This window comes from Xiphias gladius, chromosome 21 (genome assembly GCF_016859285.1).
Source record: "Xiphias gladius isolate SHS-SW01 ecotype Sanya breed wild chromosome 21, ASM1685928v1, whole genome shotgun sequence".
NCBI lineage: Eukaryota > Metazoa > Chordata > Actinopteri > Istiophoriformes > Xiphiidae > Xiphias > Xiphias gladius.
Window position 1 is genome coordinate 20,680,067 of NC_053420.1, and position 23,030 is coordinate 20,703,096.

The 23,030-nt window shown below is 40.4% G+C and overlaps 4 protein-coding genes and 2 non-coding genes across 9 annotated transcripts; 2 read left to right on the forward strand and 4 right to left on the reverse strand.

The window, feature by feature from the left end:
* The first annotated feature begins 247 nt into the window (after positions 1 to 247).
* On the forward strand, positions 248 to 10,078 carry nek4 (NIMA-related kinase 4). Its single transcript, XM_040159089.1, has 16 exons — positions 248 to 587; positions 1,283 to 1,549; positions 1,662 to 1,859; positions 1,942 to 2,049; positions 2,500 to 2,654; positions 2,872 to 3,016; positions 3,855 to 4,517; positions 4,611 to 4,661; positions 4,835 to 4,984; positions 5,224 to 5,388; positions 5,781 to 5,847; positions 7,337 to 7,446; positions 7,647 to 7,738; positions 7,826 to 8,043; positions 8,133 to 8,266; positions 9,215 to 10,078. The coding sequence occupies exons 1-16, from the start codon at positions 498 to 500 to the stop codon at positions 9,311 to 9,313; spliced, it is 2,712 nt and encodes a 903-aa protein (XP_040015023.1). The 5' UTR covers positions 248 to 497; the 3' UTR covers positions 9,314 to 10,078.
* spcs1 (signal peptidase complex subunit 1) lies at positions 10,070 to 11,460 on the reverse strand. The gene is made up of 4 exons (XM_040159096.1): positions 11,250 to 11,460; positions 10,807 to 10,866; positions 10,625 to 10,711; positions 10,070 to 10,350 (listed from the first exon to the last, which is right to left on the reverse strand). The coding sequence occupies exons 1-4, from the start codon at positions 11,283 to 11,285 to the stop codon at positions 10,225 to 10,227; spliced, it is 309 nt and encodes a 102-aa protein (XP_040015030.1). The 5' UTR covers positions 11,286 to 11,460; the 3' UTR covers positions 10,070 to 10,224.
* On the forward strand, positions 10,719 to 16,101 carry glt8d1 (glycosyltransferase 8 domain containing 1). Of its 2 annotated transcripts, none has more exons than XM_040159094.1 (10): positions 10,719 to 10,753; positions 12,042 to 12,088; positions 12,339 to 12,437; positions 12,595 to 12,805; positions 12,939 to 13,056; positions 13,159 to 13,243; positions 13,426 to 13,538; positions 13,658 to 13,824; positions 13,965 to 14,077; positions 14,749 to 16,101. In XM_040159094.1, exons 2-10 carry the CDS (start codon positions 12,073 to 12,075, stop codon positions 14,931 to 14,933), a joined length of 1,107 nt encoding a protein of 368 aa, XP_040015028.1. In that variant the 5' UTR covers positions 10,719 to 10,753; positions 12,042 to 12,072; the 3' UTR covers positions 14,934 to 16,101. The 2 variants fall into 2 exon arrangements, with proteins under 2 accessions (XP_040015028.1, XP_040015027.1); XM_040159093.1 differs by lacking the exon at positions 10,719 to 10,753 and adding an exon at positions 11,732 to 11,849.
* A 196-nt stretch (positions 16,102 to 16,297) lies between these two features.
* Positions 16,298 to 22,072, reverse strand: gnl3 (guanine nucleotide binding protein-like 3 (nucleolar)). 3 transcript variants are annotated; one of them, XM_040159090.1, is made up of 15 exons: positions 21,942 to 22,072; positions 21,689 to 21,747; positions 21,358 to 21,498; positions 20,981 to 21,100; positions 20,811 to 20,891; positions 20,569 to 20,704; positions 20,329 to 20,432; positions 19,341 to 19,491; positions 18,998 to 19,085; positions 18,607 to 18,784; positions 18,339 to 18,481; positions 17,966 to 18,102; positions 17,249 to 17,388; positions 16,940 to 17,006; positions 16,298 to 16,873 (listed from the first exon to the last, which is right to left on the reverse strand). In XM_040159090.1, exons 1-15 carry the CDS (start codon positions 21,952 to 21,954, stop codon positions 16,617 to 16,619), a joined length of 1,815 nt encoding a protein of 604 aa, XP_040015024.1. In that variant the 5' UTR covers positions 21,955 to 22,072; the 3' UTR covers positions 16,298 to 16,616. The 3 variants fall into 3 exon arrangements, with proteins under 3 accessions (XP_040015024.1, XP_040015026.1, XP_040015025.1); XM_040159092.1 differs by having other exon boundaries at positions 16,629 to 16,838; XM_040159091.1 differs by having other exon boundaries at positions 16,629 to 16,841.
* Positions 18,205 to 18,278, reverse strand: LOC120783513. The gene has a single exon (XR_005706347.1). It is a non-coding gene; the product is annotated as a small nucleolar RNA SNORD19 (small nucleolar RNA).
* Positions 19,654 to 19,787, reverse strand: LOC120783515. The gene has a single exon (XR_005706349.1). It is a non-coding gene; the product is annotated as a small nucleolar RNA SNORA47 (small nucleolar RNA).
* Positions 22,073 to 23,030: the final 958 nt, after the last annotated feature.

The following is a 23,030-nucleotide window of genomic DNA, read 5'->3' on the forward strand; positions in this document are numbered from 1 at the left end:
TCAGAAGGTGACACGCTGTTTATTAAATTTGTTCGGAACCTCACCCTTCCTTGGAAGGATGCATGGCCTAGTTTAGTTGCCAACCAGTTATCCAAGTCTAACCAGAGGGCTGATTATTAATTACAGAAGAAACGTAGCGTCTCTGCTTCAAAATGTCCCCGTAACAAGGCTGCTCCGGTGTGTGGCTGCGGACGCTGGGTGGCGCTGTGGTGCAAACGCAGCTGTGTTTTTGGTCCAGCTGGACCCTCTCATCATCATCGTCGGCAGCGAGCCGCCAGTTGCCTAGTGACGAAAAACTATCGACTGCTCCCGATTTCCTGCGTTTTCAAAAATCTCATCGCTGGCGCTCAGCTAGCGCCAACTTTTCTAAACACATTTCATACGAATATCTAGTCTTCACATCCGGAGAATTGGACGAAATAATAGTTGTTAATCTGGCAGGGGGTGCCCTGTAACGTGTTCGGCGTTTCATGTCGCGTTATAATGAGTTTTGAAGAATGATGAATAATTATACCTTCATCAGGGTCGTTGGGAAAGGGAGCTATGGGGAGGTGAACCTGGTGAAACACAAATCAGACAGAAAACAGGTGAGAAACGAGAAACATGTATGGAGTTCAACACAAGCCACGGCAGATAAAATAGGCAACGTTTAATGTTATTCACAAATGTTTTTGTAGTCGCATTACATCTTACAACAACCAGGTTTGAAGCTACAGAGAGCTAGCTTAAAGTTAGCTAAAGTCGGCTAAAACCTCATACATTTGTTTACGCTCTTGTACGTAACGTTCCCCAAAAAGTCCTTAAAGGGTTTGAGGAACTATATAATTTAAACTGTTAAACCCTAAGAAACTATAGCTGCATACTTAATTGATACTACTGACCATCGCGTTGACTGTTATCAACCTCCTGGAGAGGAAGCTTCGTAGTTAACTATGCCTGAAAACAACATCAAAAATATTCGCTGAATAGCGCCTATGTCAGTGTTTCATTAATTTAGAAATTTCATTTGTTCACTGACATTGACAGGATTTGTAAATCCCTGGTCTCCATCAGTCATTGACTTCTGCAAAAATAACATAATTATGTGAACGTGATTTAATCATAGTTCAGTTCATTGCCATCTGTTTGGAAATGTTGTCCATCTTATGGTGACTTAACATGTTTTCTTCCTTGCGTTTTGGTTTCTGAATTTATCATGTTTACGAATACAGAATGACAATAATTGTATGGTCTCCTTGATTTACATCCCTGTGAGTGAGTATGTTTTTTGCTTCTGTTTCAGTATGTTATAAAGAAGCTGAATTTAACCACCTCCTCGAAGCGGGAGCGACGCGCTGCAGAACAGGAGGCACAGCTTCTGTCCCAGCTGAGACATCCTAACATTGTGACATACAGGGAGTCTTGGGAAGGAGATGACTGCCAGCTGTACATCGTGATGGGTTTCTGTGAAGGTGGTGATCTCTATCACAGACTTAAACAACAAAAGGGGGAACTCTTACCTGAGAGGCAGGTGGTGGAGTGGTTTGTCCAAATAGCCATGGCACTCCAGGTGTGGTATATTGTAATATTGAAAGTGAGGTCCACTTGAAGTCAGACATAATTCTTTTTTCTTTACATGACTACAGTATATTTAAGGTCATTGTTTAAATTTTGCTTTTCAGTACCTGCATGAGAGAAATATTCTTCACCGAGATCTTAAAACACAGAACATCTTCCTGACAAAAACCAACATCATCAAAGTTGGGGACCTTGGCATTGCACGAGTATTGGAGAACCAGAATGATATGGCCAGCACACTCATAGGAACCCCTTACTACATGAGTCCTGAGCTCTTTTCCAATAAACCCTATAACCACAAGGTATTTGGATTATGTGCTCTCAACATGTGTTAGTTTATTTCTGTATGGGAACTTCTTTACATTGGATGTATTTTTTCTCTAGTCAGATGTATGGGCCCTGGGTTGCTGTGTGTATGAAATGTCCACACTTAAACATGCCTTCAATGCCAAGGACATGAACTCACTGGTTTATCGCATAGTAGAAGGAAAGGTAGGTTTCATCTCTTTGAAAATGTGTATTTTATTAGGTATGCAATTCAGGTCAAGTTTGAACTGTAATTAGTTACACAATGCATTTTATTTTTCGAACAAATTATGTATGCTTTTCTATTAAACGGAAATAATTCTTTTTGTACACATCTATATGATATAGTTAGTCTTCTGAATCTGAAGTTTGTTGATCATTCTGTGAGTATGTCAGCAGAGTTCAATGACATTTTTTAAGCTCCAAGCACAGACTGTGATTTAATATAGTCTTGTTCCCGCCCAAAGTAATAAATGTTGGCATGATTGGTGACTTCAGTCATCTTCTCCAGGATTTTAATACTTGATTCTTGTCCTGATAAGACAGCATGTCATTTGTCTGGACCCCCATTATCTAAAAATATTGCGGAAAAATAGACAATAATTCTTAACATTTTTCCTCTGGTTTTCTCATCAGCTGCCACAGATGCCTAGTAGATATGATCCCCAGCTTGGAGATCTGATCAAGAGCATGCTATGTAAGAGACCTGAAGAAAGGCCTGATGTCAAACTTATCCTCAGGCAGCCCTACATCAAAAGACAAATTGCCATGTTCCTTGATGCCACCAAAGAGTAGGTGTCACTGACCGCAAACCTTCTTGCCATTTATTATTTATTTCTTTGAAGTTAATTATTTGGTGCCAAAACTTAACCCAAAGTCTGTGTACTTCAAAATCATTCTCCACAATGATATTTATCTCTATTCACCTTTTTTGGTGCTTCTAGCATGAGAAAACGGATTTGAACTGTTCTCAGATGCTTGTAATTGTTTTGTTTCTTTCCACACCAGAAAAACTGCCAAGTCAAGAAAGAAAGCGGCGAGTGGCAGTGGTGATTGTAAAGCCAACAATGCATCGTCTGTTGTATCACCTCAGCCAAAACCAGAGAGGCTGCCTCCAAGTCCTCAGCCTGAACCTCTTGCCAGGGTGAAAAGGGTGAGTGACTCACCAATAGCAAGACTGATTTTATATAGAAAACCCTGAGGCCTTTAATTTTTGAAGGCCTTAATTGTTTGTTATCATCACTATTATTAATTTATAACATGTTATTTCTTAGTCACTCAGTATTAATTTTTTGTGTATTCACTCACTAAAATGTATGCTATTATTTACTTTTTATATATATTAATGTATATTAGACCAATAGCAACATGTATTTATTTCCTGTTATACTATACTGTTATATATTTGCCACTTCGATTTGGCTGTCATTGGCTGTAATGCATTTGCCAAACTTTAACAATGTCAGTTATAACTGCTGCTAATAGGGGGCTACTGTACTTAGCAAATAGATAGCAATAAAGACAAAATGTATTATTATGTGTAAGCTTAATTAATCTGATTAGGATATTTAAGTAAATGACATTTCTTTTTGCTCTCTCAGTGACATTATTCTTACTTGGTCACACTAAGCAGTTGTTAAAGTGTTGTTTCTGTGGTATAAAACTTATCCCTGAGTATTTTGTAAACACTTTTTAGAGTCTTCTATCTTGACACAGAATCAATAGGAAAAATTAATAACATACATGACATTGCATCCAGGTTTTACAAATGACCAATTCTGAGTAAGTTCCATTAATTTGTATTTATTCTCAATATGCACGTGTAGATTTATCCTTGTCATCAAAGTAGTAAGATGTCAAACAAACAGTCTCGTGGATTGCTGTGATTGTTACAAAGTTGAAGCTGCTTACCCAAGCCTATTCCGTTCTCATGTCAGGCAGGGAATCATCAGCTTTTTTCTATGGTTTGTGTTTTTCCACATCATCCTTAGAAAGAACAACAGCATAAAGTTTGGAACAGCGTCACCGACTGCACTCCAGTCCAAACGCCTCCACCACCCAAACCTTCTTCACCTGAGGCTCTCAAAGGCAGCCTTGCATCCCTGGCAACCGTCAACAACATCAGTATAGATATCCAACGGCAGGATGATGAGGACCTGTTGCAGAGACAAGTGCAGAGGCCCCAGTCAGTTGTGTCACACCCCCGGGCAGATAATGAACATGTTACTCACAGTGTGCACAAAGACAGCAAGGGAAGAGGGAAACTAAATCCTACTCCCCCTCCTTCTCCTGTTAAGCTCCCTCTGAAGTCTGTGTCATGTCTTGGCAGTAGCGGAGGAGAGGAGAGAAGGGCACCCAATGGATTGTTAGACATTCAGCAACAGGCCACGCCAAACCCTGGGGATACATTTTCTGTCTGTGGGGAGAAGCAGATGTCAGATGTGTATGACAAGGATGATACCATGGAGTTACTTCAACAAGCTGACATGCAGAGCCCAAATGTAGAAATGGAGGGAAAAGGGGCTGCTTTTTCTATCCCTGAGAGGACATCTGCTCACATAGAAAATATCAGAGTGGCTATGGACAGTAAAAATGACACCATGACCCTTGTCAAGAGAGCGCCAACACAACACCTATATACCTCAGAAATCCAAGTAAGTGCTGAATTCAAACCGAGTGATACCATGTTGTTTTCTCATTAATTGTTCTTTTGTCTGTTTTATGTGTGTTAATTTATTTCTTTTTAGGACAAATTGGAATCTACTGAAAAGCTGTTAGAGCTGTTCCCTCCACCACTGGTAAGAATAAAAATTCTTGCACTCATTCGGTGAACTCCTGCCAGAATAAGGCCCCTAAGCTGACTTTGTAACATAGCTAACACCCAGTGGGACAAAGTGCAGGAATTTTTTTTGTGTTTTGTGGAAAGATTTTTGCCACAGTGGGGAAAAAAAGTGTAATTGTGTTTGTTTAGGAGCCTAATCAGGAGGAAACTCCATTACCAGTCATTAAGCCGGGTCTGACCAGTCCATGCCAAGCTCCCCTGCAATTTTCATCAGAACCTTCTATATCACAGCAGCACAGAGCAAGGGACATAAGATGGACACCTGGGGATCAGGACAAGGTAAAGATCGATACAGGAGTTGATATTAGGTTGCTATAATGCAGGAAACTTTCGGGTTAAAGGTACTTACATTTATAGAAATATATAATGTAATGTTACCTTTATTATTATGATAATGTAACAGCATTAAAAAATGAGAGAAACTTTTTTTTATTTTCCTAGGAAATCACAGTTTTATGTTCTTTAAGATTCAGAGAGATTAATTCAGTCAATCTTGTATCTTTTTTGTCTTCTTTTAGTCCAAGATGACTGCTCCTAGACCTTTACCTCCACCTCCTGTTGAGAACAGAGCCATGGATGGGAGGAAGAGGAACAGGAGGAGCACAGAGAGCAAGAAAACTGATGTGGCTGCAACCTCCACATCAGCTAGTTCCTGTAGGGAGGGATTTTTACTACTGCCACAGGTGAGAGTGCTCCTCTACTCACACAGTGTATACAGCCACATTACTACTCAACCATAAACATTTCTGAATAACCATTTTGCCTAAAACACACTTTTTTTTTGGCAAAACGATTAAGCTTAATCAACATTTCTGAAATCTTAAACAACTAATTAGCTTTTTGAGAATGCATTGTTTTTTACAGTCAGTGGTAGATTTTATCACATTACATTACTGATTGGAAGACCCCTGTAAATAATTTCCTCCCAGAGCTTTGTGATTGTTATCTTGAAAGTTAAATAGAATCCGGTTTTTTTCAGCTCTTGGTTAATTGTTTTTGGTAGTGGTCTTTTCTTGCTGAAGTCAGCAGATGCAGTTTATCAGTAACATAACATGCAGGTCAATTTTATTTTCAGGATCGTCCTCTGTCTGCCAGAGAGAGAAGGAGACTGAGGCAGTCCCAAGAGAGTGCCAGTCAACCAGGTACTTACTGTGCATTCCTAACTGAAACCAGAACTTTATAGTTAAACCAATACAAAAAAACTGTAAAATGTAACTTATGGAAGGTTTGAAATAGAAAATGCGCTCACTAGTGCACAGACCTCCACCAAGACCAGTGTCAAGCAACATACACCAGACTTCAGAGGAAAAAAATTCAAATTCATAGTAAATGATCCAGATCTGCCCCAAAATTTATTGGGTTTTTGCCTGGCCCATCCCTCCCCCAAGTTTGGTGCAAATCAGTTCAGGTTTCTGCATAATCCTGCTGACAATAAACAAACAAACAAACAAACCAACAAACAAATAGACACGGGTGATCACATAACCTCCTTGGCGGAGGTAATAAAGCAATGAAAAAAACAGTATTTCAATAAAATGCACTTGCATATATACACATGTACACTGATCAACCACAATGTTAAAACCACTAACAGGTGAAGTGAATAACATTGATTATCTCAGCAAGTGAACAGTCTGTAAGGATCAGCGTAAGGATCTGAACAACTTTGACAAGGGCCAAATTGTGATGGCTAGACGACTGGGTCAGAGCATCTCCAAAATTGCAGACCTTGTGTTCCCAGTATGCAGTGGTTAGTACCTACCAAAACCGGTGACAAGGTCATGGGCACCCAAAGCTCTTTGTGCGTGATGTGTGAGGGCTGGCCTGTGTGGTCCAATCCCACAAAAGAGCAACTGTAGCACAAATTGCTGAAAACCTTAAGATCATTATGACAGAAAGGTGTCAGATCACACTGTGCGTCACAGCTGGCTGCATATTGGACTGTGCACCCACAGACCGGTCAGAGTGCCAATGCTGACCCCTGTCTAATGCCGAAAGCACCTAAAATGGGCACGTGAGCATCAGAACTGGACCACAGAGCAATGGAAAAAGGTGGCCTGGTCTGATGAATCATGTGTTCTCTTACATCATGTGGACGGCCGGGTGTGTGTGCGTTGTTTACCCAGGAAAGGGATGGCAGCAGGATGCACTATGGGAAGAAGGTAAGCCGGCCGAGGTAGCGTGATGCTCTGGGCAATGTTCTACTGGGAAACCAGTAGTGCAAGGTGTTGACTTGGCTACCAAATTCCCCAGATATCAGTCTGATGGAGCATCTGTGGGATGTTCCAGAAAACAAGTCCGATCCATGGAGGGCCCCACCTCGCAACTTAAAGGACCTGATGCTAAGGTCCTGATATCACAGAACACCATCAGACGTCTTGTGGAGCCCATGCTTCAACGGGTCAGAGCTGCTTCTGCAGCATGAGGGGGGGAACTAGGCAATATTAGCCAGGTGGTTGTAATGTTGTGGTAGATTGGTGTATACACTTAATCATACTGAGAAACAGACACGTGTACATGCACATTTTAAGGGAAATGTTCTATTCATTATTTCAACTCTATAAAAAATAGAGAAGGAATAGTTGTTATTTCATATTTTTTTCCTTGATTACTTTTATGCTCTTTCCCCAGGACTTGGTGCTGTAAGAAGGGCATCTTATGATGTCACTTCCAAGGCTGAGCACTACAATGCCCCAGTTACCAGATCTGTTTCAGACTCTATAACTGGGACCGACAGTAAGGTACTGACACCCCACCACTATTACATTCAATTGTACTTCATACAGTCGTAAAAAGGAAACGGCACTATTGGAATGTCTACCAATATAACAAAAAAGGCTGACTTTGCCTTGTAGGGCTAATCTGTTTATGGTACAGTGAATTTAAATCAGAAGTCTGTGTCAAAACTTCTGTCAGGACAGTGAGATATGCTTCATTACAGTCAGATAAGTCGCCGGAGCGAAGGTCAGATGATGATGAATGCAGCTCATCCACGAGTTCCACAGAGCGTTCAGAGGGAGACTGCAGGGAGAGGTGAGAAAATAAACATCAACTACAATTCATCTAAACTCAATTACGGTCACCTCACTGTATAATCCATGATTTATGGGTCATCTGCAGGAAGACTGAATCAAGTGACATGCAGGATTTAGTGCACATGATGACCCAAACTTTGAGAATGGATGTTGGAAATGGTGTGAGCGACGTGGACAAAAGCAGATATGGCTCTACAGCACTGCCAGAATTTAAACTTAACAGGAAGTACAGGGACACCCTGGTGCTTCATGGGAAGGCTCGAGAGGAAGCAGAGAACTTATCACTCGGTGAAATACCAAAAGGTTGGATACTATTGATCAAACCCTGTTGTCATCAGTCAGTCAGCAATTCTGAAGCTTCCTTGTGTTTACCAAGTCTGTGTCTCCAAAAGGCTCCACATCTGGTCCAGCCAAGATAAGAAGAGCCATAGAACACCTGAGAACAGATGTGGTGAAGGGCCTGGGGGTCAAGCTGCTGGACAGAGTGCTGGAAATCATGGAGGAGGAGGATGACACCAAACGAGAAGTACGGTTTTGAAGAAGTAAAACACGTCATACCAAATCATATATACTGTACCCCTGATAAAAAAATTTTAAGCAACGTTATTAAGTGGTCAGGAGGAATAACTATGAATAGGAGCTCAGGCAATGTGTTTGTTGGTTTGTTCTTTTGTGCTCAGTGCTTTGCAGATAGATTGGGAGTGGCTGTGGCTCAGGAGGAGAGCGGGTTGTCCACTAACCGGAAGGTTGGTTCGATCCCCGGCTCCTCCAGTCTGCGTGTCGAAGTGTCCTTGGGCAAGATACTGAGCCCCAAATTGCCTCAGATGTATCATTGGTGTGTGACTGTGTGTATGTGTACAGAAATGTGCTGTTTATATTGAAAAAGCACTGTGTGAATGTGTGTGCGTGTGTGTGTGTGTGTGTGTGTGTGTGTGTGTGTGTGTGTGTGTGTGTGTGTGTGAATGGGTGAATGGGTGAATGTGGCAGTAGTGTAAGGCGCTTTGAGTGGTCAGTGAGACTAGGAAAGTGCTATGTAAGTGCAGTCCATTTACCATTTACTTAGGGATATTATGGTTTCCCTAAGTGAAACACGTTGTGCACTATACCAGGAAGTACATTAGGAGTCATATAGATAGTAGCCAGGTGTACAAGTTACATACAGAAGTTGTTAACTGATTTTATAATTGCATTGGTTAGGTATGGGCATTAATTGAATATTTTCTTTATGTTAATTGAGTTCTGTCATATGCAAACATAGATACAAAGCATTTTTTCACAAATAAATGACACCCACTGAGACTGTAAGTTAATTAAGTTAGACTATGTATGATATTCCTTTCATATAATTGATTTACTTGTCCATTCAGTGTAATTCATTTGTCTGCAAAGTGCAAAACCCAGTTTGCCTAGAACTCAAGCAGTTAATTCACTTGCCCTTTGTTTAACTAATGTCAGTTCCTTTTTCTTACTGCAGCTGTGCCTTCGTGACCAGATGGGGGATGAGAAGTACCAAGCTTATGCTGTGATGGTGAGGCAGCTGAAATTCTTTGAGGATATTGCCTTCAAGATTTAGAGAAGAACAGTGTATACAGGGGAGTATCCACATTCGCCTTTTTTTGAGAACTTGCGAGAAGCTGCTCATGAGGCAATCATTTTGACAGTTCTTGCATAAGAGGATACTTTGAAACTTGTACTAAAGTGAAAATCGGTCAATATTGTTCAAGAAGATAAATTTGTCTCCTGCCAAAAGACCACCTTGGTTGTGCAGCATTGCTACTTTCCTCCTTCTGCTTGCATGCAACTTGCATCTCATTTGACTGCAGGTTTTCCTCACAGGACTGCCACCATACAGCCAGTCATATGGAATGACGTGTAAAATGATATGTAAATTTTGTTCACCTCATTCCAGTACAAACTCAGAATTTGAAATGAATCTTGCATTTTTCATGATGCCTATGCAAAGATTTAAGTCATGTTATAGCACCATGTCTTTCTACTAGCTGTACTTAACATTCATTTGTTTATTTATAATGCAAGCCAGAATTTCAATACTTGTTTCACCTTCGCTGCATCTTTGAAGACATAAGATCTCACTTCTGCTGCTCTATTGTATTTTCTTATACACAAAATCATGTTATTTAGATGCATTGTAGATATTAACATTTGAATTATTTCTAATAAATCTTAAATGTATATTTCTTGTGTACAACTATTTTCCATAATAAACCAATATAAAAACAAGCCTTTCTGTGACAGCAAAAAATAAATAAATAAATAAATAATATAAGAAATGCATCTTTGAGTGCACATAAAACACTATGACACAATATTCAGTCAATTCTGTTTATTATTTGGCTGCACGAGTAATTAATTTTTCACTGATAAACACTGTAACAAAGTTCTTCCTAAATGCTTTAAATGTGAACTGTAAATAATTTCCAGTATAAAAAGATGTATTAACAACTGGGCAGGGATAGTTCTGAGTTATTTGTGCTTCTTCTTCTTGAGGTTTTCCTGAGGTTTTTGGCTGGACTCCCCGCTGGTCTCTGGTACAACTGGCTGCCATGACAGAGGATTCTTTCTGTACATGGGCCATGGGGGCAAGGTCAACTAAAGCCAAGGACAGAAACAAAGAAAAAGAAAAAAAAAAAGATATATGATTTTGCCTGCTGTTTATGCCTTATGCCCCCCCCCAAAAAAAAAAAATAAAAAAAAAAAAATCAAAGAAAAACCTGTCGTTACATGGTATACAATGACAATCTGTGGTGCTGTGTCAACACACTAATGACAGAAACCTCAGTTAATTATGTTGGGTGCACAACGCATCTATATGTTATTCCTTCCTCAGAAATAAAGCAGACAACACCACAAAGCAAAAACTTACCACGCAGGAAACAGCAAAACCGGCCAAGACTATGTACACTGTCCACCCAAACTGTTCAATGAGCAGACCATACACGAATCCAATCACCTGGAAAGAAGGTGCAAAGGATATCAGTGAACCCGACTACAGGTAAAACGTGGAATGTTTTGAATCCCAAGTTTGCGTGTGTCATGGTTTGTTACCGCTGAGATGAGTATTATTCCTTGGAAAATCTGTTCAGCTAGCTTCTGGCCTTTATAATCCTGTAACACAATAAAGGTAAACACATCTTTGCTGCAGCCTGTTAAATAACACCAGAGTAGTAAAAGAACGGACTTATTGACAACACAGAAGTGACAGGATAACGTCACGTTTACTAAACGTTTTCATGACAGAGAATTCTGTAGCCAACAGCTACTGACATCTTAGATTAATTTGGTATTTGGTACGTGATTTTGCGGAATTAGACAAGTTTGCTGGCTGGTTTCGGGTGATAAACACATTATCTAGCAGCTGTTACCATTGTAACCACCACATCCACCAGCTAACGTTAGGCAGGCTACCGTTAGCTTGACAGAAAAGTATGAATGGAACACGAGTAGCATAACTACACAACTCCACATCAAATTGCCTATTTAAATCTTACCATGTGCGTGGGGATGGACTTGAATATAGACAACATCTTTGCACTTGAAATGAAGAAGATTAATCTGAGTTTGGTCCTGACTCGCGTAAACCGAAGCAGTTTGACTTCCGGCCTCAAATTGATACGTCGTTCTGTAAAAGACCCATCAGGCTACTCAAAGGTGTTATAACTTATGTTAGCTGCGCAGGTTCACAGATCTGTAAATGGCAGGGATCTGGTTAAATGCTGCGTGTTGTTGAGAAATTTGGTTTGGTGTTAGTGGAAAGCTTTGACTGCCTTAATGACTTGCCCGTCTGTATGTCGGCTACTTTTCGTTGTTATATATTAAGCCTACAGTTGTTGCCTTCTATCTCCAATTAATAAAACATAAATACATTATGAAATGTAGCTCGTGACTATTTTTTGTATGCTGGAAACAGCAAACTAATGCAATTTTACAATCAGGCGAACGCATGGGCAACTATCACTTCATGCAACTGTAATAGCGGATGAAGTTCTTAATGTTGAGTTGGCAGTTTGGCTTTAGCGCAAATTACTTTTGCTGTCTGGAACTGGTTTCTTTTTAGAGCTGACTTCACCTCCGCTGTATACATTTTAAATGTAAGCGTATGAACACACAGTTGAAAGCCACCAGCTTGCAGACGGCCCCGACGTATGCTTATGCGGTCGCCACGCAGCGGTGCAGCAGCAAATAGGTTACATCTCAGTCCTCGTAGGTCAGGAAGGTAGAACAAATCTTGGGCTGCACTCACATCAAATTTGACCTGTTTTTTGCGTTTTTATTTTCACCAGACGTGCTGGAGAGACGGATGTGGCTGCTGCCATGACACTGAGGAGAGGTGAGTCGGTTTGGATGAAGCGGTTGCTTATTTGCATCTCTAAAACGTGCCTGTAATTATGTTTAGAAAGGACGGTATAAATGGAAAACAACAGTTAAAAAGAAACTCGTAGACTAAACTGAGGCAAACTGGCAACCGCTTACATCTAATAACTACTTTCCAGCAAACAGATGCTTAGTTAGTATCTTTCTGTCACTGTTGCCCTGTGTACCTCTGCTATTATTAATATCAGCTCTTCGGTGTCTTTTAGTAAACGTGGTCATCCTTGTGCTGCTGGCTGTAGCCTTCCTGATCATAGTTGAACGAAATCTCCTCAACCTCAGTGACTTTTTACACAAGGAACACCCAGGTATGTTCATCTTTGTACCGGGAGTTGTGTACTGTGCGCCAGCTGCTCTTTACCTGCTTGAGGGGTACACTTTTTCCCTCAGAATATCTAGTGCATTGTGCATTCAGATGAAACCGTGGAAGCACTGTGTGAAATCCCCAATGTATCTTTCGCCCAGATGCAGGGGCCATTCTTCCCTTTGAGTCCGAGTTGTCTCCGGGCCTCAGACTGGAGCCGCCGAGGAAAGGAGAGGAGATCCCTGTCCTCATCACTGCTGCTGAGGAGAGACTCGGCGCCGTGGTTGCTGCCATGAACAGTGTCTACCAGAACAGTAAAGCTAATGTTCGCTTCACCATTGTGACCTTGAATGACACAGTGGACCACCTAAAGTAAGACATCGAATTACGTCTGTCTTGCTACATGCATATCGTTATATGCCCTTTGGCATATTAATGCAGGTCAGATTTGATTTATGTAACCTTTTGTCTGACACAACCTTTTTTTTGTTTGTTTTACCTACAGAGTGTGGCTGAGTAACACAAAGCTAAAAAATTTAAACTACAAGATAGTTATTTTCATGCCTGAGCTCCTCAGTGGGAAGATATCTAAAGATCCTCAGATGCAGGAGGCAGCAAAACCGGTGAGACAGCTGAATGTACTATGACTGTTCCGGAATAATTATAAGTGCTATTGTTTACCTTTGTTCATCTCTTGCAAACCCTGTTCTAATGTGGTTTTTCAGTTGACGTTTGCCAGGTTTTATCTGCCTGCATTCATACCCAATGCAGAGAAAGCCATCTATTTGGATGACGATATCATTGTACAAGGTAAAACCACCATAAAGGGAGGGAATGGCCTTGTCCATAAACCTAATGCAGATGAATTTTTTTTCAAACAAAAAAATGTTTTCCATGCACCATTTCACTCATTACCCCTCAAAATGATACGTTAGTAACAGTAAAAGAAAGGGAACTAATGAATGGATTTTGCCCGTTCTGTGGGATCTCAGGCGACATTCAAGAGCTTTACGAAACCAACCTCAAACCAGGACATGCAGCTGCCTTCTCAGATGACTGTGATTCAGCTTCTGCTAAGGGCATCGTTCGAGGGGCGGGAAATCAGGTAGGCATCTCTTGCATAAGCTGGCTATTTTCAGTTATGTAAAAAAAAAAAAGTAAGACTGTCTGAATGTGGAATATTACTCGTGAAACTTAAGATACATAATGAATCTATTTCAATAGAATAACTATATAGGTTTCCTGGACTTCAAGAAGGTGGCTATCAATAAGCTGGGGATGCGGGCCAACACATGCTCCTTCAACCCCGGGGTCATCATCGCCAACCTGACCGAGTGGAAGAACCAGAACATCACCCGGAGGCTGGAGCACTGGATGGAGCTTAACACACAGTAAGTTACTCACAATGGTGAAATGAAGGGTGGAAAGGAATTCAGGCAACGGGGAGGAAAAAAACAGAGCTAGTTATATCTTACTGTAAACTAGTGGACTCATTTTGTCAGCATTAAGCTAAATTTGTTCATTTTACCAGGGAGGATTTGTACAGTAAAACACTGGCAGAGAGTATCACTACTCCTCCTCTCCTCATCGTTTTCTACAAACGCCACTCCAACATCGATCCCATGTGGCACATCAGGCACCTTGGTAAGTTCCGGTTAACTACTGATAGACAACTAGAAAGACTGTGTTTTTTTTCTTTTCTTTTTTTTTCTTCAGCTAACCATTGGCAGTAGATCAAATTGATTTTACATGTGGACAACCCTGAACAGTTATTGTTTCGTTGGGAGGTTTGTGTGATACTTCGACATTCACCTATCCACAATAAGAGCCATATTAGGACATACCCGAGACTTGTGGTGCATGAGTAGTTTGAAAAACCTTTAGACTATTTAAAGGAAAAGCTCTCGTGGCAGTACATTACCTACCATTTTTCAATGGGCAGATATGAGAGTGGTATCAATGCTCAAAACAGGAAAGCAAATAAGCATGTTTCCCAAAATGTTGAACTGTTCCTTTAACAGTATTTTTGATGTCATTTTGCTGTTGTAAAACCATCTAGTCAGTTTAATTGTACCAGAAATCATAACTAATTTTGGAAGCTCTATTCTCTGTAAAGGATGCAAGTTTTCTAGTTACAAGAATTGATTATTGATACAGAAATTACCATTTTTGGGAGGCATGTTTTTTTTTAAAAAATTACAATACCAGTAGGTATTCCTTCGTAATTCAGTGGGTTTTTTTTTTTTACACCAAATACAATGGACAGTATGGCATAAATGTAAATTTTCATATGATGGCCGAACTTTCTTTTCCAGGCAGTACAGGTGCTGGAAACCGCTACTCCCCACAGTTTGTAAAAGCCGCCAAACTCCTCCACTGGAATGGACACTATAAGCCCTGGACTAGAACATCCTCTTTTACTGATGTGTGGGACAAGTGGTTCATTCCAGACCCCACAGGAAAATTTCATCCTGTGCGAAGACACGCAGGGGACAACTAGACTGAAAATGGGCTTCAGGAACCTTTCAACCAGCCAAGCCAGCCCTGTCCCAGTAGGACCACGCCTCGTGATATCTCAGGAACTAAGTAAGGCCTTTTCACCTGCCACCCCTGTATTTGACTTCTACCATGCCATCCTAACACCATCTGAACATGTAAACCTGTGTACTCTCCTATTACCTTGAACACACAGAATTTACCTTTTTTCTATAGTACATCATATTGTTGCCCTTGAGATTGCTTCGACTTGCATTCCTCAAAATATTCTGATGAACTGTTGAAACCGGACTGTTTTACGAAAGAGGCATTGACTGTATTTTCGTCCCTATAAGAGCAGTGTTTCACCCTGAACATCATCAGAGAGGTGTGGCATCTGAACGTAATGACCTTAATAGAAATGTATGCATCAGTCCCAGTCAGTAGTAATGACATACATTGTGACAACACGCCAAGATCACCATGTACAACTCAAGCCATCATTGCTAAAGTCATTGCGACTTAAGTAACTATGTTTACATGCAGCTAAATAATGACTAATTTACTTTATTCAAATACTAAATGGTTTTATATAGTGACCTCAGATATAATAGTGTAGCACAGTTGGCCCCAGTTTAACTGCTTTAGAAAGGTTCCCTTCAGAGTCTGAATTGTAATCATGTTAGCCATGCAGATGCCTCATGTTTTTACCTCAATTTACTACTTCCTGTGGAAAAGTTATGAATTTTATTATTCTTAATTACAGCTAAGATTAATCAGACCCTAGTTTTAACAACTTTTAACAATGGTCTGTGATCAGTTCAGAAATTCCATCACAATTAGACAAAAATACCGTTTGAACTTTTTCCCCCTTTAAAAACCCATTGCTCTGAATGACACTAACAAATATAAACTGTTAATCCAGTTCAACTGAAGTTAATCGCAGCCAGGTTAATGGTGCCCCAGCTATCAGTAACTACGCCATAAATAAACACTAATTCTGTATTGAAATATCTCTCACGCTGTTACAGTGTAGTTGTTTGACTTTATGCAGACCACTAAGCAAACTGCACCTCAGTAAAAAGTGAAGAACATAATATTTGCACAAAATTTTCATGCTTTATCCCTTCACTGTCAGGATTTTTATATACATTGAAATGCATTCACCTTGCTGGTGTAAATACTTTTGTAAAGTGTATAATAAAACTTACATTTTTATCATTTAAATCTTGTGATTTTATTTTCCAATTATCTGTCTTAAACATGGTGTTTTTCAAGATTGCGTGCAGTTCAGTTTTTCTGCAAAAGGTCCTTGAAAGTGAAGCAAGTTGTAGTGAGTGTAGCTGTTTTAAATTCATGTTTTGGGAAAATACATTAAGACGACGAGGGTTTTGTAGAGGGTTTGTTACATTTATAAGAAGTCATCTATATACATTATTCTGCATTGACACGATATTACAAATGACCTCTGGACATTTAAAAAGGAAGAAGACGTCAGTGATTAAATACATCACCACCTAACAACATAACCACCTAACAGATACTGAGTCCACAGCCTTAGACAAACAAAATTCAATGTTATCTGAAAAATGTAGTCTAGGATAAAGGTTAGTTCTTGTCGGGAAAACTGTCCACATCTTCCAGGTTTAAGCAGTGAGAGGTCACACATTAACGACTAGCTAAAATCTAGTCTGAAACCAGTCAACTATCAGGACAGGCAGAGATGGTCAAAGGCATCGGGACAGCGATTCCATGCAACAGCATCGTCATGCACTGCATGTTGACAAGTCCAGGTCTGCATCCCCATCAGACCACGTGAGCACAGACGAGGCTCATTTGAAATCCATGTTGAAGTCATAGGCATCATCTGTTGTAGCTGCAGAGAGATTGATGTCAATGGGGACAGACTGGAACTGCACCTTGTTGGGTTCTTCTGCAAAGATAGGCAAGATGTAAAAATATGACCTACTGGGTTTAGATTTTCATAATAAAGAAATTAAAAAGGATTTTTTTTTTTAAAAACAAATTCACTTTTAAGTGATGCCTTCTCTTTCTCCAGTTCTTCTGTTTTATTTGGCTCCTCTGCAGTCTGTTCAGGCTACGACAAGAGCAGATGTTTCAACAATTTAAATTCCAGCAATACTCGAGATACAGAGTGATTTCAAAATAAAATAAATAAAATTTCCAGCCAGCACGATCAGAGTTGGATTAGAAGTCTTCATAAACAAATCAAGACTTGCATTTTTATCCTCATTTCCATGCTTGACCAGGCTGCTAGCATTATTTCATGCAGCTTTATCGTTGGAATGTTCTTCAAAAACAAAATTCATCTACAGTTACCTCATCGTTCTGCACGGCTTCTCTCGCTGTGGCTGCAGCACCAGGTTTTTCTTCAGTGATGTCACTGACGCTCAACAGGCCTGCAGTTGGACCTTTAGAGATGAAGCTTATGCTGCTCGCCTGGTTTGGAAATCTAATACCTACAGGAGCAAAAGAAGAAGTGACCACATTGTTTCATTACAGTACATTGACAAGTGTAAAATGTAAAAGCCATGTAGTGGCCCCAGGAGGCCGAGTTGCTCTTTACATCGTATGTGAAGTACAGCATATATGGCGTATTACAGCTGACCGACCATCAGTGCTGCTGTATTTAGGAGCCCTGCATTCCCTCTACCACAGGTTTAAAAAAGAAGTGCAAACTTTAATTTTCAGAATTTTTTAAAAAGTGGTAAAATATTAATACATCCAGTAATTTGGACTAAGAACCAGGGAACAGTCTAGTGGCTATAACTGCAAGAAAACTCATAAAGGAGGATTTTCAGACATTTCTTAAAAGGATATTAATTTAATGACAATGTGGCAAGATGAAATGTGGTAAACAGAAAAACGGATTCAAAGAAACAGTAGTAACAGATAGACCTTCACCAATATGTCCTGAAAAAAGATTAACTGCTTAACATAAGCTACAGCATGATAAAAAGACCCAACACTGGTGACAGCTTCAATAAAACTTGACCAAATTTTTATTTAAAAATAGTTCAAATTACATGCCAGTACCTCTCAGGGTTTCCTCGTTGCCCATTTTCAGTTTGGTTAGATCCCAGCCCTTCTGCATCTCAGCGACCACGGTGTCAGATAGGTACGTGGGGAGGCTGTTTTTCTCTGCTGCCTTACAGTAGTAGCTCAGCTTGGCTCTGAGGAGACAAACCAGAGACATTCAATTTTGTAAATCAAGTTCAGGCGAGGAATGTGGTACTCCACACTCTATTATATTTACATATTTGCAGCTTTCCAGGCACAGTGTTAGGATCAGAGTTGGATTAGAAGTCTTCAAAGAGAACTTCAGAATTGCGCTTTGTCCTCATTTCCACATTGATGCACTATGGCTGCTCAACCCTCTTAACCCCCCCTTAGGTAATTATAAACTCACCCTGTCCAATCATCAAGGAAAGCTGTGGCTGCCTGCTCTGTGTTAGCGACTCCACCCTTCTGAAGATAACCACGCTTTTTGGCGAACAAGGTTAAAAACTCCAGGGAGTTTCTGAAGTCTGGGACATTGTACTGAAGCATGATCTGTAACAGTGAGGAGAGAAATCTTTAAATGCATTTATACATTTCATTTTCAAGAGAATAGCCTAATCCATCTCACTACGCCACACGTTATGCGACACATCTCTTGTGATGAAAACTCTTCCTACCTGGGTCTTGTCACACTGTTTGAGCAGAGTCCTGACAGCCTCCAGCACATTCTCCTGGCCCTCCTCCACCTGCAGGCTCCTCAGAGCCATAGAGGCTGGTGGGTTGGACGGTGATGCCACGACTCCAGGGCTATCCATTAGCTTCACATTCTTTAAGATGTGCACCTCCTGCATGGATCTGCAGGGTTGTAAGGGTTAACATTTGACCATGCGCATAAGCTGTAAAAAGGAGGGTCTAACAAATGTGATGCCAACCAACTCTTTTAACTAACATAAGTAATTCACATGATGTCTTCAAGTTGTAATAGAGAATTCTACTAAATATGCAATGTGATACAGAAAATGCTATACTTGTGATTAGAGCGGACCCTTCCATCCTTTTGTCACTCACTTTGTGATGCCTCTCTTGACTCCGGAGTTGCAGGCCAGGATCCCCTTCATACTGTTGATGAGACTGCTCTTCCCTACATTAGGAAAGCCTGATGGTACAAGAAGATTGTGTCAAAGCTGAAGATTCAGACTAGGTACTTTGAACAAACTCAAAAAGAAACCAGAATTGATATAGTCTATCTATGCCAAAGAGTTGCACAAGACAGTAAGGGATTTGAAGTCCTCACATAACTTATAATAATACTTCATCTAAATCTACAGCTGACAGAATACAATGTCAAAGAAAGTCATTTTGTCAAAAAGGAAGAAAAATGTAGTTTTAGACTGAGGAAAGCTGTGCTTACCAACTATACCCACTCTGAGTGCAGCTTCATTCTCTGCGTTAGCTGCATAACTTGTGAGGAGCTCAGTCAGGCAGCTGCTTCCAAAGCAGGTCGCTCCCCTGGATTTGTCCAGGACTTCATTGGAGGCCACTATCCTGCTCTTCTTGGCTTGCTGATCAAGACAGAACCAGACAAGCAAAAATTACTTTTATGTACTATTCACAAATACACATTGGGTATTTTTGGTTTGTATTTCAAGTGTCTGAAGCTCCCTCCCACTTTCTGAATAATACAGCGTATAGATATTGGAATTTCTTTTAAAGTTAGTTTTATTTTTTTGTTCACAAACACACACATCAGCTCTGCTTATGACAGAGCCAGTTGATTTTGTGGTTTGTTTGTTACTCTTGGAGGTTTTAACCAGTTAGAGCAGCACAACACAAGCGGCTCAACCTTCTCAATCCTCCATCTTTCACTGACACACAGACACAGCATTAACATCAATTATTTCTGCGTTATCAAGCAAATCCATCTTGTCTGCATTATGTGAAATGGTTTCACAAAGAGGCTGGTTAGACTGACAGCTTATAAAAAAGGAAGTCGCATCAGTAGATGAATTTGAGCAAAGGATGGTGGATGAAACTTCACTGTCTAGCTAAAGCTGAAAAATTTGGATATTGTGGCTTTAATCTTCAATTATTTTATAGTTGATGTTTGAGTCATTTGCACTGCAGTGAATTCAAACTGACTACAGAAGCTAAAAATCACACAAACTATGGCTGGGGATGAACATGTAATATTAAACCTATTAAATAGGGTTTAGAAGGCTTTAGCTCAAAAGACTGTAGCTGAAACAAAGGTTGCTGAACGCATCCAGAGGCTGAATTTGACTAGCAACAGAGTGTCACAAGCCAACAATTCACCTAGAGTGCAGCATTGTTTCAGTAAAGCAGGCTCAAAGTCTAACCATTTTTTTTTTTTGGATCACTGTGTTAAATGCACCTCCTACCACAGTTTTGTCCCGAATGTGTGTTGATGCTTTAAATGCCACAACTGGAAACTCCCGTTGTAAACACTGTATCCACCTCTGCACATTCTCCTTTGGTACCAGGTCTACAACACAGAAAATCCAATATAAGATAATGATTTAGAGTACAGTCAACCTACTTTTAATCAAAATCCACAAACCTGCTAATCGGTGTGTGTACTTAACTATGACTCAACATAGCAACATTTCATGTCCATTTACCTATTTTGTTTAAAACCAAGAGCAGTTTCTTTGTCCCGCCCTTCTGCAGCACCGCCTCCTCCAGCTGTGGACACCTGCACCCCAGAGGATCACGAGCATCAAGGACTTCTATTACTACATCAGATGCATCAATTACCTGAAGAGAGGGAAAACAGATTGAGCATTAACAGATAAGTTTCTAAAGAGCATTAAAGCAATTTCTTTCTACTGTACAACACTGACTAGGACTGGGTTGTCCTTACCTTATTTAATTCACCGCAAAGGAACTGTTTTGAGTTCTTGTCTGGGGCAGTGCATTTCTCTGAATGCTTTCTATTCTCATCCTACATAAAGAAGAAAAAAAATGTAACTTGGTCAACATGAAAATGATTGAAATCTGATTTAATAGATGACTAAAGTGTTTTCCTTCTACCTGCCGAGCCTTCTTGGCCTTGGGTTCTGTTCCTTTACTTGCAGCCTCCCTTTCCTTCTTCCTCTTTTGGGCTCGCTCATCTTTTTTGGCTTGTCTCTTTCTCTCTTTTTCTTCTTCAATCTGTGTGAAGAATTTGTTAAAAAACAAAAAAAAACATTTAACGTCATTTTGAGATCAGACAACCAGATCACTGGTTTAATAAAAATACTGTGCCAACACAAGGAGACACACACATGCAGTCCAGCCCTGTATCCCAGAGGCATCTTGAAGAGTCCTAGTGTCCAGATTAGTTCTATGCATCAGTCTAAGAGCTAACACTGCATTTATATAGGGTCATTATTGTGATAAACTGTATGACAAGGTTCACGACTGCCAACCTGTAGCCTCCTCTGCTCTGCCTCCCTGAGGACCTCCTCTTTGAAGGGAGCACTGCTGGGCACTCCGGGATCCTTCTTTACTCGTTTGCTCACTCCTTTCTTCTTCGCCTCTTTTCTCAGCTTTCTGTTATGCTCCCGGACCTAAATACGAAACACGGCGATGTAACTCGACTTATTGTGGACATTAAAATGAGTCAAACAGTGTTAGAAAGTAAGTGTAGCAATGGTCATCTCGTCACGTTCACACAGGCCTCATCGACCATTAAGCTGTAAAACGTTTATCTCCATGTCATGGTGGAAAGTTAATGTTATAACAAAGTTAGACACTTACCTTCTTCTGTATTTTATAACGTTTGGCACATGAGACCCGCTTACTTGCTTTCTTTAATTCTAAAGACAAAAATAAAAATAAGTTTAACGTCGGTTGAACAGCTGGCTAAAGACGAAGCTAATGCAGACCAAACAGTGGCGGCTGTTAGCAGATAGTTTAATAGCTATGTGGATGAACCAAACAGTAAAGCCTCAACGAGGCCTTTGTTTGTTTGTTTGTTTGTTTTTTAATATAAGAGCATATGTTAACTTACTTGGCCGTTTCATGGTGCTGTTGTGGACCTGCCAGTGACTGAAGTGCTCTCACACGTGGAGGACTGCACAAGTGTGGCCGTGTTGTCACTTCCGCTTCTGCCGGCTCGGAGCTGATGTTGCGCCACCTGCTGAGCTGGAGTATTTATGTTCCTCCGGACGGAGGGTAATGCAACATTGGACGTGATGATGCCCGTTATTTTATGTATTTATAAAAAATATTCTTCAAACTAATCATTCTTTTCGTAATTAACTTAACATTAAAACAACTGGATTATATCATGATATTCACATGTTGATGTTTGTGTTATAATGAAATTAATCGCTTTTCAGTTTGTTGTTAAATTTGATATTGCCTGTTTGCCGCTATTTCGATGACCGGATTGGAGATGAAACGCCAATTTCATCATCGAGGACAATGACAGTAAAAATCTCTTGTGCGCTTGTGTACTGCAGTTTTGGTGTCCATGAGTTCATGATATAAAACTCACGGTGTAATCCACTCGCGTGAACCACGTGTGTGTGTGCGTGTGTGTGTGTGTGTGTGTGTATATATATATCATGTAGCTAGATGTCATATTGTTTTGGACTTCTGTTTTCACACGGGGATTACAGAATTCTGTGTGTGGGCTTCATGCGGTACTGGCAAAACTGGTAGGCAGCTGGTGCTTGCACTGGGGTGTCCCCTTGTGCTCACTTTCTCTAGGGTTCGCGTTAAAAGTGAGAAGCACCTGTTTAAACGTATAATCGTAATGCACATCCCTAAACTGTCTTTTCTTTTCTCCACTGAGCTTGATGCCAACCCGTGTCCCAGTTACTTTTCCGTGTCTCATTATTCTTTCTACTTGTCTGGTGCATTCTGAATCCTCTCACCAACAGGGCGAAGGACAACATCGCCGAGATTCAGAGATCTCCTTTCAGAATTTGGGATTGGTACTGATGCTGGCAATGAATGTGGTGATCAGTTGTATGTATGTACGTGGTACATGCGTCAAGTCCAGACTGAAAACTGTTGATGAGAATCTGGAGGGGTCACAGAAAATCTTTTTTTTTTGGGGGGGGGGGGTTAAGGAGAGGGCGAAGAAGGAGAA